The 15,539-nt window shown below is 44.3% G+C and overlaps 1 protein-coding gene across 4 annotated transcripts in view; it reads left to right on the top strand.

Moving 5' to 3' along the window:
- APOLTP (apolipoprotein lipid transfer particle homolog) overlaps nucleotides 1–15,539 on the top strand; it is a 232,974-nt gene that overhangs the window by 210,796 nt on the left and 6,639 nt on the right. For all 4 annotated transcript variants that reach the window (XM_075899317.2, XM_075899315.2, XM_075899314.2 and 1 more), the window contains 6 exons: nucleotides 576–673; nucleotides 1,015–1,199; nucleotides 2,815–3,017; nucleotides 3,592–3,778; nucleotides 5,444–5,553; nucleotides 13,025–13,147. In XM_075899317.2, the coding sequence (XP_075755432.2) occupies nucleotides 576–673; nucleotides 1,015–1,199; nucleotides 2,815–3,017; nucleotides 3,592–3,778; nucleotides 5,444–5,553; nucleotides 13,025–13,147 (906 nt within the window). The remainder of the gene's footprint in view (nucleotides 1–575; nucleotides 674–1,014; nucleotides 1,200–2,814; nucleotides 3,018–3,591; nucleotides 3,779–5,443; nucleotides 5,554–13,024; nucleotides 13,148–15,539) is intronic.

Below are 15,539 nucleotides of genomic sequence, written 5' to 3'. Positions count from 1 at the left end.
TCAAACTAACTACTAAAATTGCACCTAAATTCTAAGCAACATTTCTGTGTATGCAAATTGCACAGGTAGATTTTCACTTCCCTGCTTTGTGCACATACCTCTAGGATATGGATTTGGCTGTTTGCTACTTTCGAAAAAGTGGCCTGGTACCTCAGTGGCACATTTAATATTAGAGGGTGTGTCAATCTGATGTCTTTGGCCAAAATGACACCACTAGCAGTGTGCTTGTCACCCACATGGTTGCGGTCTTCCCACCTCAGAGGTATGCGTGTCATTCCTGTCACACTATAGTTTGTAAATAGCTCTGGGGACCCCCCCCCTTTACCCCTCCAGTAGTGGGCCTGCGTACATGTTAAATGGCATTGTCATCAGGAGGATATATTTCTCTCTTATACCAACGTGATTAACTTCTCATTCACCAACCACCTCTAAATAACAGGAAGCCTTGCTGTTAGGCAAGTGACAAATGTGAGGGAGGGTCAAGTGTTATGTTTTTAATAGTCCTTTGATAGTCCTTTTAGCATGTCCAAAAACCACTTCAGTGTTGAAGTTTTTTAATGATGTGTCCACACTAGGCAACACGTCAGCTACTGAGATGGGCAGATGCCAGGATTTCCAGAGCTGTGAACAAGATCCGGAAACCGTTATCAAATCTGTACAGTTTTTCAGCCAGGTAACAGTGGGCAGTCTAGCGTTTGGGAAAGCTCTACACCCAGCATAGTCTTCTAAACAGATACTTGTCGGTTATTTGCATCAAATTACAGTATTAGGGAACAGAACTCAGCAGCTACCCTGTGCTTTGGACTCCCTTTATACTAAGTAATATTATCATCTATTGTCATGGGCTGCTTTCCCCACTTTGGAGAATAAATATCCAGCAGCAAATGATATAGCTATGCTACACTCAGCTTTAAGAAGCACTTTTCTTTTCCATTTTATACCACTTGATACATTGACTACATTTAATCAATTTAACACCAGTAACACCACAAGTTAATCATTTGTATCCCACAGGAACTGTTCAATGGCAGTGAAACTGCCAGTGCTGCCTAAAGGAGACCACTTTGTGGGCCTGGCAAATATCACTAACTACCTCATTGAGGAAAAGCTAATGCGGCCTCTCCGGGACCTGTACAACATCAACCCAGTTGCTGAGTATTATAGAATCAAACAGAGGCTGATGGAGAGCCCCTTTGAATGTAGGTTCCTTGGCAGCTCTAATCAGCTATTCCCATTTTCCTCTGAGCTCCAGATAGAATTTTGCATACAAAGAGAGGATTGTTAATTAACATCATATTTCTCTGGGTCGTATTTTAAATTATTTTATGTAGATTGATATTTTGGTGGCGCAGCAGTCACTTATGGTAAATAAGCCATTTGTGGTGAACTTTCAGCTCCAGCAAACTTCCATGTGAATTTTTCTTATTTTTTAATTACATACAGTACAGAAAAGCTGTGTTATAACATCAGGGGTGCTGAAAGCTTCCGTGAGCCCCTGGGCAAGGTGGGAGGGCAGCTCTGTGCCCCAAGAAGGGGTGAGGTTTTGGGCAGAAGGGGTGGGATATGGGGCAGCCAGCCCTGCGCTGTCTGAACCACCACACTGAGCCACTCTGGCCCGCAGAGCTGTGAGGAGAGTGTGGCATCCCACTCTGGCAGCGATTTAAAGGACCTGGGGCTCCTACCACTGCAGCAGTAGCAGTGGTCCGGAGTCCCAGGCCTCTTTAGAATCATAGAACCATAGAGCTGGAAGAGAGCTCAGGAGGTCATCAAGTCCATCTCCCTGCCCAAGGCAGGACCAATCCCAAATCTTTGAATTACTGGACCCAGGTACAAATGTCCCTTTGCCCTCCTCATCCCCACTGCATTGGCAGGCCTATATAACACCACTCTGTTGAGAAGCTTGAAATGAGCAGGTAGAATATACCGGTATCTCAACCACATCCCATTGTGAGGAGGTATGATGATTGGTCTCAGAGCTGAGGATCTCACATTGAGGACCTGATCTTAATTTCATTGAAGTCGGTGACATAATTCCCGTTAACTTCAGAGTGCATAAGATTGGCTGTGTAGAAACTTCAGAGATCACATTAGACAGAGAGCATTGCTATTGATAGCAGTCCTCACTGAACATCTGGCTATCAATTAGTAGACAAGAGAGCTCCCAGAAACAGTAGGCTTTGGACAGTGCTTCATTAGCTCCAGTATCTGGGCAGATTGGAGGGTTTTAAGAGTGGACTGTAAGATTTTCAGAGGTGTGCACTAGTTTCCATTGAATTCTGCTGATGTAGATTCCTTGGCACAAATGTGCCTCTAATTTTTTCCTCCCATGTGCAGATTCTTGCCACCTAATTGTTGAATAAATTTTAATATGTGCACCCACACATTTGCAAATGTGAACCACCCATAGAAACAAAAACCTAGCTATGGGAGCTTTCCTAATTCTGAGCAGCTGCACAAGCTCTCAGCTTACAGGGAACATTGCTTGGCACCTATAAAAATCAGTCTTACCTCTGATTTTGCTGGCTTTCCTCTGTTTAAGGCAGATTCTTAATCTTTATTCCTGCTTTCTGTTTATGAATATGTATAATTAGCATTAAGATTATAAACCAAGATAGGCTCAAATGTAAACTTTGGATCCTCTTTTCATACTTTCCAAAGTTCTAGGACTTTGAGATCCAGTCTGGTATAAAATTATAAGGAAATGGGTACATTTTTCCTAAGAACAAATAGATAGATTCTGGAAAGCAGTTAAGTGCTACCCGATGAGCTCTGTGAACAACACTGTGACATTGCTTTTGCAATACCATGCTCTAGACCATGCTGTACTGATGGGAAACAAGCACATCAGGACTTTTGATGGAAGAATGTATGATCTGACATCGAGGTGCAGTGTGCTTCTTGCCAAGGATTTTGTTCACAACACATTTACTGTAGTGCTGAACCAGGAGAGTAGTGGCTTGGGTTCACTGCATGTGAAAATGAACTGGACAACCATTGATATCTACCCCGGATTGAAGGTAGGACAGGAGAGTCAAACTTCTTTCCCTTCCAGAAGAGAATATGCAACTCTGAAATCACTGCACTTTGACAAAGAAGCCAAACACTGACTTTATCTGTGCCCCAGATTTAGCACACAGGGGCTCGCATAAGTTAATGCAAACACAGTGAATATCTCAGCAAAAGGGAATAGCCCTCAATAAGGCAATCAGTCCTATCAATAATGGGCCATGTTCTTCTTGACTTATATGTGGATACATGGGGTGGAGAAGGCTCAAAGAACCTTTCTCCCAATTCTTGTATATCCCGTGTAAGCCAAGAAGAACAACAGCACCTACTCTTGGAGGAACAAGCTTCTGTTCAGCTGGGAGGCTTTGCACTTCACTGGTCCCTCAGGAACACCATTACCTTCCCCATAGGGCTGGGCATAAATGGGACCATCCATTTGCACATGTGCAAGCTGAGCTCACCCAGTAATCAGGAATGATGTTTCAAATATTTGAAAGTACAATTCTATTGGGTAGTTAAGGGGAATCAACACCTTGCAAGATCCATTCTAAGCTAGTTACCCTGAAAATTCTTATCTTAAAACAGACATACAAGATTTACAATATATCCCTGCTGGAGGAGAACTGCCTCAGTCTGAATCAGTCTGAAAAGAACGGACTCACCATAAGAAAGGAGGCTAACAGAATAGAAGTATCGAATGAAAATTCAGTTTCTGTCTCCTGTGACTTTCACTATGATCTCTGTACTCTTACACTGGATGGATGGCATCATGGTAACCACTAAACATTCAGCACAGCTGTTCCCATCTCCTTCTGATTTGTTGTTCTCTCTGAATTCTAGAACGCTCAGGTTTCAGACTATGGGCTGACCGGAACTAGCCTGTCCTTCAAGTCCTGGCACAAGATCCTACCAATGAATGTGATGAAACATATAACATGTCCCTACAGTAACAACAACGAATGTTTACACAGAATAATTACAATTTTGCTGTCTTGTAATGGAGCGTAGCCGCTTGCGGTGCAGTACTGTGTGTCCAGCCAGTCCACCTCCACAAGCCAGTCTGAGAGCTGCTCTCTTCTATGTCAAAATAATCTGTGCTGTAGCCAGAAAGGCTGACTTGGGTGGACCCTGACTTTGGCTGTGTCTAAACTGGCATGAATTTCCGGAAATGCTTAAAATGGAATACTATTCTGTTTTCAGTTTTTCCGGAAAAGGAGCGTCTACATTGGCAGGCTACTTTTCTGGAAAAGCCCTTTTTCCAGAAAAGCATCTGTGGCCAATGTAGACGCGCTTTTCCGGAAAAGAGCCCCGATCGCCATTTTCGCGATCGGGGCTTTTTTCCAGAAAAGACTACTGGGCTGTCTACACTGGCCCTTTTCTGGAACAGTGTTCCGGAATAAGGACGTATGCCCAAGCGGGAGCAGAATAGTTTTTCCGGAATAGTGGCTGATTTTGTACAGTAGAGCATCGTTGCTTTTCCGGAAATTCAAGGGCCAGTGTAGACAGCTCGCAGCTTATTCCGGAAAAGCGGCTGATTTTCCGGAATAAGTGGCCCAGTGTAGACACAGCCCCTGAGTGTGTGGGCAAGAATGGGGGGGGAGGACAGGAGGGATGGGGCCACTTCTCCCCCACACGCACACAACTGGCCAGGGAACCCAGGGATGCACCCAGAGAGCAGGGTCTTCATGCAGGGGCTTGCCTTGTTCCGCTCGCTGCCTGCCTGGCACTTGATCATGTGTGGGTTCTAGCCCTGCTACTCCTGCTCCCCACCTGGCTTATTGGAAGGAGAGGGGTAAGCCCCACTGCCCTAGCCCCTCTCCCCTGCTGGAACACTAGGCAGAGCAGGGAAAGCCCCATCACCCTGGTCCCACTCCTTGGCTGGAACACCAGGTGGAGCCCCAGCACCCTGGTCCCACTCCCCCGTTGGTCCAGCAGGTAGAATGGAGTAAGCCCCACTGCCCTGACCCTGCTTCTTGGCTGGAGCGCCTGGTAAACTGGAGAAGGGTGGGTCTGGATGCAAAGTGAGTGGACCACGGCCCATCCAGGCCTGCGTGTGGCTATGCCCCTGTGTCAGATATAACAGAGCACATGAACATTTATACAAAAGCATCCTTCTGGTCTTATTAATATAAGCTGTCATGGCTTCCCTGCTGTACAGCACATCACCCTCAATTTTTATAGAAATCTGTTGTCCATCATGGCAGCTCCTTTCTCTGGCCAGGAAGGCAGAGTGAAGACTAGCACACAGGATGATAATGTAGTCCTCTCAACCTGTTACTCTGCCAAGGGATGCTCTCCTTCAGGAACCCAAATACATCACCTCTGCATTTCACCTCAGCTATAGAAGGCAGGAGAGCAAGAGGCCAGTGGTGACTTCTAAAACCAGAGTTTTTCTATGGTTCCATTTCTGTCTTACCCTATTTTCATCTGATTTCAGGTGTGTCAGCTGGTCTTTTTGGTACCAATGATAATGAAGCTGGAAATGAATGGATGCTTCCCAATCACTCCTACGCTGGTAGCATGCAGGAATTCACAAGGAGCTGGCAGGTATACTGGCTACCTCACTGCTATCTGAAAGGACAGTTGCAAAATATCTGTCTTTTCAGGCACATGTGGCACTTGGAACACAGAGGTTTGCATGTAACATACACATGCGACAGAGTTCTATTTTACTGAAATGGTTAAAACTGCACAGTGAAAATGGAAACAGATGAGTTAGCCACAGAATATTGGCAACGTGGGCCAAAATATTCACTCTCCATTTATTTAGAGGAAAACTGCATTTATGTGCTTAAACATTCCAAGAAAATTCACCTGCAGACAGAAATCAAGTATGGAAATTTTGGAATCTTTCACCTAGGCTGAAAGTTTCCATGCCTGCCTGGTATCTGCTTAATGGTGAATTTTCTTGGACAGTTTAAGTAAATAAATGCATCATTTATGACCTATTAAACATCACATTGGTTGTTTCTGCATGCAGTTCCTCTCGATGGGTATGTCTACACTACAGCGCTAATTCGAACTAACTTAGCTAATTCGAACTAACGGATCCAGACTAAAAAACTAGTTCGAATTAGCATTTTGCTAATTTGAACTAGCATGTCCATATTAAGTGGACCCTGAACCGGGGTTAAGGATGGCTGGAAGCAGTGCCGGCAGGGCATCAGATGAGGACTTAGAGCGTGGAGCTGCTGCCTCAGGCTAGCCGAGGGCTGTGCTTAAAGGGACCCGACCCCCACCCCGGACAGACAGTTCTCAGGGGTGCCCCACTTGCAAAGCAGCACTCGGCCATCAGACTGGCTGCACTTGCTGCAGGCTGCCATCTGGGGAGAGGGGGCAATTGGGGGGCTGCAGGAGAGCTTCAAGCCCCATAAGCCCGCAGAGCCAGCCCAGTACTCCCCATCGGGGGCTCGTACCCCATTCCTCCCTCACTTCCTTCCACTTACCCTTCCCTAGCCCCCCTTCCTGATGTACAAAATAAAGAAAACGTGTGGTCAAAAATAGAATCTCTCTTTATTGAACAAAACTCGGGGAGACTGGGAAAAGGAGGTTGGAGAGGGGAAGAGAGAGGCTGGGAGAGGGGAGGGCAATTAAAATGATCAGGGGTTTGGAACGGGTCCCATATGAAGAGAGGCTAAAGAGACTGGGACTTTTCAGCTTAGAAAAGAGGAGACTGAGGGGGGATATGATAGAGGTCTATAAAAGCATGAGTGGTGCGGAGAGGGTGCATCAAGAAAAGTTCTTCATTAGTTCCCATAATAGAAGGACTAGAGGACACCAAAGGAAAGGAATGGGTAGCAGGCTTCAAACTAGTAACAGAAAGTTGTTCTTCACAAAGCAAAGAGTCAGCCTGTGGAACTCCTTGCTACAGGAGGCTGTGACGGCTAGAACTAGAACCGAGTTTAAAGAGAAGTGAGATAAAGTGATGGAGGTTGGGTCCATGGAGTGGTATTAGCCAGGGGGTAGGAGTGGTGTCCCTGCCCAAAGTTTGTGGAAGGCTGGAGAGGGACGGCATGAGACAAATGGCTTGGTCACTGTCTTCGGTCCATCCCCTCCAGGGTCCCTAGGGTTGGCCACTGTCGGCAGACAGGCTACTGGGCTAGATGGACCTTTGGTCTGACCCAGTACGGCCATTGTAAGCTCAGGGTTCAGGGTCGGGGGTCTCAGTGGACCACCTTGATTTTCATGCACACCTGCTCCTAGGTGGCCAGGCTGGCAGCTCTCCTGCCCTAGACGGCCGCTTTCCTGTGCCTAGTGCGGAGGTCGTGGACGAGGTCCACGATGTCCGCACTAGTCCAGGCGGGTGCCCACCTCTTGCGGTCCCAGGCAAGCTCCCGGGAGCCGCCAGCCTGGTCCCGGGAAGAGGGGGAGGGCTGGGGGGCATCGGGTGGCTGGCTTGAGCCGTGCCAGGTGCAGGGTCTGCTAGCTGGGTGCTGGCAGGCTTGCACCTGGCACAGGCATCGTAGCCAGCCCGTGCCCCTTTAAGGGGTCCGGAGCCGGGAGGGGGGCAGAAGAGTTTCCCTGGTGTTGGCCAGAGTGGCCACCAGGGAAAGCTGGGGAGGGCTAGCCTTCCACTAGTTTGAATTAAGGGGCTACACACCCCTTAATTCGAACTAGCAAGTTCGAACTAGGCTTAGTCCTCGTAGAATGAGGTTTTCCTAGTTCGAACTAAGCGCTCCGCTAGTTTGAATTAAGTTCGAACTAGCGGTTTGCATGTGTAGCGCCTATCAAAGTTAATTCGAACTAACGTCTGTTAGTTTGAATTAACTTTGTAGTGTAGACATACCCTTTGTGTTTTCAGCCAGTACAACTACATGCACACAATTCTAATATGAAAAAACTAAAAAAACAATGAATAGTGTAGCAGCACCTTAAAGACTAACAAAACATGTTGATGGTATCATGAGGTTTCGTGGGTATAACCCACTTCTTCAGATGACTGGTGTTATTAAAGTTCCAGTTTCGAAATACATAGGGAATGGGGGAAGAAAAGGAAAAAAAAGTGAATTAAAGTGTTCATCTTACATGAAGCTGATAGAGAAGGTGCAAACTTTTCTGAGGTAACCATTGTTTGGTTTTTTAAGTCATTAATATGTGGAAGGTAGTGTTTAGCCAGGCAATGTCTTTATTCATACCTTTGTGATGGATCCTAAACCTGTAAATGAAGTTAAATTCCAAGGCTTCCCTGTGTACTTGTCTTGTGGAATTGGCCTGAAACAAAACAATGACTTTGAGGTCCGTTAACGAGTGCCCAAGCAGGTTAAAGTGTTCTCCAACAGGTTTCTGTGTGTTACCTTTTCAGCTATCTGATTTGTGTCCATTAATTTTTTCCTGTAGAGCCTGTCCGGTTTGGCCAATATACATTGCAGTGGGGGCATTGCTGGCATTTGATGGCATAGATCACATTAGTGGATGTGGAGTTAAATGAGCTTCTAATATGGTAGCTGATGTGTTTAGGTCCAGTGATGAAATCGCTTGTGTAGATGTGTGGGTAGAGTTGGCACCAGGGTTGATTGCAGGAATGGATTCCTGGATGATTATGACATAGGTATGCTGCATGGTTACTAGAAATAATTTGTTTGAGGTTAGGGGGTTGTCTGTAGGTGAGGTTTGGCCTTTCCCCAAGGCCTGTGAGAGGGAGGGATCATTTTCCAGGATAGGTTGTAGATTGTTGATAATGCATTGGAGGGGTTTAAGTTGTGGCCTGTAGGTGATGACAAAAGGAATTCTGATGTTTTCTTTTCTCGGCCTGTCTTGAAGTAGTTCATGTCTGAGTACTCTTCTGGTTCTGCCAATCTGTTTTTTCACTTCTCCGGGTGGCTATTTCAGTTTTAAGAATGCTCTGTATAGATCCTGTAGATGTTTGTCTCTGTCTGTGGGTTTGGAGCAAATCTGGTTGTATCTTAGGGCTTCGCTGTAAACAATAGATTGAGAAATGTGTCTGGGATGGAAGCTAGAGGCATGAAGGTAAGTGAAGCAGTCGGTAGGTTTCTGGTATAAGGTGGAGGAAATGTGTCCATCATGATACCATCTACATGTTTTATTAGTCTTTAAGGTGTTGCTAGACTATTCATTGTTTAAGTTTTTCCAGGTACAGACTAGCTCAGCTACCCCTCTGAAGTTTTTAATTCTAATATGGATGGAGGTATGCAGTTAAACATGGCATTTAACAGCTCTCTGAATATACTAAAATCTGCCTTCCTGAAATCCATTGTCTCTAGTTTGCTCTTCTCCCTTCTACCATTCCTTAGAATCATGAACTCTATGATTTCATGCTCACTTTCTCCCACTTTCAAATTCTCAACCAGTTCCTCCTTCTTTGTTAAAATCAAATGAAGAACAGCTTTCCCCCCAAGTAGCTTTTTCAACTTTCTGAAATAAAAAATTGTCTCCAGTGCAGTCCAAGAACTTATTGGATAATCCGTGTCCTCCTGTGTTAGTTTCCCAACATATGTCTGGATAGTTGGAAGTCCCACATCACCACCAAATTCTGTGCTTTGGATGATTTTTTTAAATTGTTTAAAAAAAGTGTCATCCACCTCTACTGCCTGGTTGTCTGTAGTAGATCCCTAGCATGACATCACCCTTATTTTTTACCCCTTTTAACCTAACCCAGAGACTCTCAACAAGTCTGTCTTCTATGTCCATCTCCACCTCAGTCCAAGTGTATTCATTTTTAATATACAAGGCAACACCTCCTCTTTTTTCCCCTGCCTATCCTTCATAGATGATTTTAGCTGAACTCTGTGCTGCTTGCAGTCAATATGACTCATATCCTGTTCAGAAAAAGTACTGAAAAGATTGACTTGATGATGATGTACCATTGTTGTGGATCATTAAGGCAATGGCCAGGAACTCATTCTAACTAGTACAAACTTTTTTAAAGTTATAGGATGAGACAATACATCAGAAATAATCTGCTGGTTAATGTATTTAGTTGTAAAATGGAGCTTACTTCTCTCCCTCCTGATCAGGAGACTTGGCTTAATAATAGGAGCCAGAAACGGGAAGCAGCAGGAACATATAGTATAATTGGTCAGAGACCAGCCTGAAGGAATACAATATGCTGTATTCTGCTTTATAGGACTCACCTCTGGGATCTTACATTGTAGGTCAGTGAAAATCATGCAAATACTGTTGCAAAAGTGATAGATTTGGTGCTCACTGGTAAGTGGGTAATGCCTTTACTACTCAAACCATGCCATACAATTACATCACTAATGGTGTCACAGGAACACAATCTGTTCAGTTCTTAGTTGTGGAATTAGTCGCCATTAGACAAGCAGAGGCTAAAAAGGAGACTTTATAAGCCAGGAGCCATGCAACTGAATGACTGCATAGAAAAATAATTGTTTGGGAGGCTAAATTGTCACATTAAAATTCTCTCCTTAAGGAGATAGTAGAACATGACCTTGCTTTTGTGTTTTGCCTGAATATAGAGTTGACCATATGGGCTGTGTCTACATTGGCAGCCTTTTCCGGAAAAGGGATGCTAATGAGACACTTCAGAATTGCAAATGCATTTGCATGAACATGGCTGCCGCTTTTTTCCGGCTCGGGGTTTTGCCGGAGAAAAGCGCCAGTCTAGACGGGATCTTGCAGAAAATAAAGCCTTTTCCGGAACGTAGGAATAAGGGATCTTCCGGAAAAGGCTTTATTTTCTGCAAGATCCCGTCTAAACTGGCGCTTTTCTCCGGCAAAACCCCGAGACGGAAAAAAGCGGCAGCCATGTTCATGCAAATGCCGCGGGGGATATTTAAATCCCCCGCGGCATTTGCAATTCCGAAGTGTCTCATTAGCATCCCTTTTCCGTAAAAGGCTGCCAATGTAGACACAGTCATGGTGTACCAATCTTATGCACAGATGTGCAATGTTCATGCTTTTCCCTGAGCGGGAGAATCAGAGTATTTGCGCAAGAAGCACTGATTTTGTACAGTACAAGGTGAGTGTTCTTGTGCAAATACTTGTGGCCAGTGTAGACAGATGGCAAGATTTTGCGCAAAAGCAAACGTTTTTGCGCAAAATCTTGCCAGTCTAGACGCAGCCCAGAAGTATTTGTCATTGCTTTCACTTGTGATAATTTTCTTTTAAAACTTTATTTCACTTATTAAAAAGAATATACATTGTCAGAATCTATGTAACTGCTCTCTATAAAAGGACCTATTAAAAGCAGTGCTTTTACTAGCATCATTAAAAAAAGGTTAAAGAAAGATTAAAAAAAGAATGCTAGCCAACAACTTGATTCAGCAGCCATAAAAAAGAAAAAAAATCTATAATGAATCACAAAAATCAACAGAAAAAGGAAACACTGTTTGTAACCTGTAATATTTATAGGATGATACCACCTTTGTTTTGTTTATAAAGTGTGCAGGGCACACCTTAATGTAACCCTTCTGCCAGGTAGGCCTGGCAGCAACCAGGACCGGGTTCAATATCAAAAAGAGCGTCTACACTGGCACATCTTTTGCAAAGCCATTTTAGCCATCGGGCTTTCTTGCGCAAGAAATTAATATGGCTGTCTAGAGAGCTTATCCCTGAGCGGGAGCATCGGAGTATTTGTGCAAGAAGCACTGATTTTGTATAGTACAAAGTCAGTGTTCTTGCGCAAATACTTGCAGCCAGTGTAGACAGCTGGCAAGTTTTTGCTCAAAATCACATGCTTTTGCGCAAAATCTTGCCAGTCTAGATGCAGCCCTGGATGCCTCTGAGAGGCAATGCTTCCCCACTCGCAAGCATAGAGTCTGAGTGTAGGAAAGAAACATTTAATGAAACAGAGAGAGAAGTCATACGGCATTAACTTGGGAAAATACCACTAACAGGGTTCATGACCCAAACATGAGCTAAGCCCCCCACCCAGCCAAGAATCACCCAAAGTCCAACACCTCAAAAGTCTCTGTCCTTGGTCAGTGCCACCCAGAGTCCAAAAGTTCACCTGCAGGGTTTCACCTCCCAACCTGGGTAGAAATGGGGTGGGGGAATAGATAGGGGGCACCTTACAAGCCACTCCACTACGTTCCACCAGCTGTCTCATTCCACGCCACCGGATGCTCCGCTGGTCGCCTGCCGCCGCTCCTACCAGCCAAGCCATGCTGCTGGTCACCACTCCTCGCCTACTGCCACTCCACACCGCTGGTCGCCGCTCCTCGCCTGCTGCCACTCCTACCGGCCATGCCATACTACCGGCCAATGATTCCCACCAGCCACTCTGCTGGCCGCCGCCGCTTCGCTGGCTGCAATGGGTCTGGCTCCCAGCCAAACCAGTGATTTCAGCTCTTAGTGATTTCAATGCTTTAGCCACCAGCTGGACTGGCAAAGGATTCCAGCTTCTACATAGAGTCTGCTATAGGTCTGTCCTTAAATGAAAGGGGGAAAGGGGCAGGTTGGGCCAGTCTTACAGCTTACACCTGGCAGGTGTGAAGGAGGCTGACTCAAGCCCTTTAATTCTTTCCCCCAGCTCAGTCCACTCAACTCTGGAAGTGGGAGGCTTGTTCCACGGAGACCTGTTACAGTGATAGTGGTGTCTCTCCTGCAAGCACTGGTGGCATGTTTTACAGTACCCCGTAGCATGATTTGTGACCCCCCCCCCCACAACAGCCCCAAATTATTTAAAATACACCACATTCCATTCCAACACTGATCCTCCATCAGCCCTGGCTGAATTGGATTTACATAGCCACACCTCGGATTGTCTCCCCATCCTGGCATGAGCTGTATTTACATATCATCAGTTAACAGTTAATTATCTTTCAGAGCTAAACAATTGTAGGGGGCAACCCACCCCAGGGCAGCTCTCTCCTTTTAGCTGGCTGATAGCAAGCAGCAGTTCAGTCCCTGCTTACATTAATATAATGAAACAATAAAAAAATATTCAGAATGGTATAAAGAAAAATAAGTCTAAGAAGCCTTAATCTAAATGACTTGCAGTCAGTCATATCTCCCAATGTACCTGAAAGGGTTTACAGCATGTTAGTGCTTTAAAAAAACTGTCTTTATTCATTGACTAGTCTTGTTTTCTCAGGTGAGCAGTCATTGCAGCTATGTGCAGAAGAAAGCAAAGCCATGTTCCAGCACAGCTAAGACAAACATTTGTAAAATGTTTTTTCAAGATCCCCACTCTCTTCTTAGGAACTGCTTCAAAGTTGTAAGTACTATTAGGACTCAGTTAGGTTGTACCTTCTAGCAACTTTCTTCAAAGCTGCTTTGCTGAATTATGAAAATTTCCAGGACAAGTGAATGCCACACAGTATCATTACTTTTAACCATCAGTTTAATTGAAAACTCAATCGCTTTAGTGATCAGAATGGTATCACAGAATTACTAACCAAATGTCACAGTCTCTCTACCACATAAATACATTTCTCTGAGCTATGGAATATCATCTTGCCTTGACATTATAATGTATGGTCTAGAGTCTGGAAATACATAAAGCCCTAGAACCAGTCGCAATAAAAGATGTGTTAATACTCATGTCAGACAACGGACATGTGGAAAGAAAAAGTCAGTTTCTCTGAAGTTCTTGATTTCATTCTTTTACAGTTGATTTGCCTGATTTGTGGAGTAGAGCGAAATAATTACTTCTCATTTCTTACTTACAACACTCCTGCTATTACATCCCAGAAACATGTTTGCCTTTCTTGCAAGTATCACTCTGTTGACTCATATTTAGCTTGTGGTCCACTATGACCACTAGATTTCTTTCCATAATATTCCTTCTTAGGCTATTTCCCATGTGCAATTGATTGCTACTGCCTAAATCGTGTACTTTGCATTTGTCCTTACTGAATTTCATCCTATTTACCTCATACCATTTTCCCAATTTGTCCAGATCCCTTTGAATTATAATCTTATCCTCCAAAGTACTTGTAACCTCTCTCAGCTTGCTATCATCTGCAAATGTTGTAAGTGTACTTTCTATGTCATTATCTATTCTAAATCATTGATGAGAATATTGAACAGAACTGGAACCAGAACTGATCCCTGTGGAATCATACTCATTATGCCCTTCCAGAATGACTGGGAACAGTTATCCAACCAGTTATGCACCCACCTTACAGTAATTCCATGGAGGCTGTATTTCAGTAGTTTGGTAGAAGAGACTGTATCAAAAGCCTTACTAGAGTCTAGATATATGACATCTAGCACTTGCTCCAATCCACAAGCCTTATTATCCTGTCAAAGAAAGCTATGCATTTTGACATGATTTATTCTTGTCAGATCCATGCTATTTCTTATCATCTAATTATCTTCCAGATGTTTTCAAATTGCTTAATTATTTGCTCCATTATCTTTTCTAGTACAGAAGTTAAGCTGACAAGTCTGTAATTACCTGGGTTGTCTTTATTTTTGTAGATGGGCACTTTTCCAATTTTCTAGAATTTCTCCTGCCTTTTCAAAGATAATAGCTAATGGCTCAGACTCATAGAATCATAAAATTATAGGGTTGGAAGAGACTTCAGGGTGGTCTTAGAATCCAACCCTCTGCCCAAAGCAGGACCAACCCCAACTAAATCATCCCAGCCAGGGCTTTGTCAAGCCTGGACTTAAAAACCTCTAGGGATGGAGATTCCACCACCTCCCTAGGTAACCCATTCCAGTGCTTCACCACCCTCCTAGTAAAATAGTTTTTCCTAATATCCAACCTCGACCTCCCTCGCTGCAACTTGAGACCACTGCTCCTCATTCTGTCATCTGTCACTACTGAGAACAGCCTCTCTCCATCCTCTTTGGAATCCCCATTCAGGTAGATAAAGGCTGCTATTGAATCCTCCCCTCATTCTTCCCTTCTGTAGACTAAATAAGCCTAAATCCCTCAGTCTCTCCTCATAAGTCCATGTGCTCCCTTTGTGTTGCACTCTACTGGACTCAAGTCAATACGTCCATATCCTTTCTGAAATGGGGGGCCCAGAATTGGATGCAATACTTCAGGTGTGGCCTCATGAGTGCTGAATAAAGGTGAATAATCATTTCTCTAGATCTGCTGGCAATGCTCCTCCTAATGCACCATAGTATGCTGTTAGCCTTCTTGGCTACAAGGGCACATTGTTGATTCATATCCAGCTTCTCATCCACTATAATCCACAGGTCCTTTTCTGCTAAACTGCTGTTTGGCCAATCAGTCATCAGTCTTTAGCAGTGCTTGGAATTTTTCCATCCCAAATGCAGGTCTCTGCAGTTGTCCATTTTGAACCTCATCACATAGCTCGTCAGTCAGCTTCTTGAGTGTTTCTTCAGGCCCTGGTGACTTGAAAATATCTAATTTGTCTAAATAATTTTTAACTCGTTCTTTCCCTGTTTTGGTTTCTGACCCTATCCTATTTTCACTGGTATTCACTATGTTAAACTTCCAATTGCCATCAACCGTCTTGATGAAAACTGAACCAAAGAAGTCATTAAGCACTAAGGATGTTAAATAACAATTTATTAGTCAAATAGTTGATAGAATTTCCGACTACTCAACTAGTGGATAGGCACCTCCAATTTTGAAATACCCAAGAGCCCCTGGAGGGGCTCTTGTACATTTCAAAGTAGGAATG

The sequence above is a fragment of the Pelodiscus sinensis genome, chromosome 15 (assembly GCF_052426305.1).
Source record: "Pelodiscus sinensis isolate ZL-2025 chromosome 15, ASM5242630v1, whole genome shotgun sequence".
In the NCBI taxonomy this organism is placed as follows: Eukaryota; Metazoa; Chordata; order Testudines; family Trionychidae; genus Pelodiscus; species Pelodiscus sinensis.
This window is presented reverse-complemented; position numbering and strand designations above follow the sequence as displayed.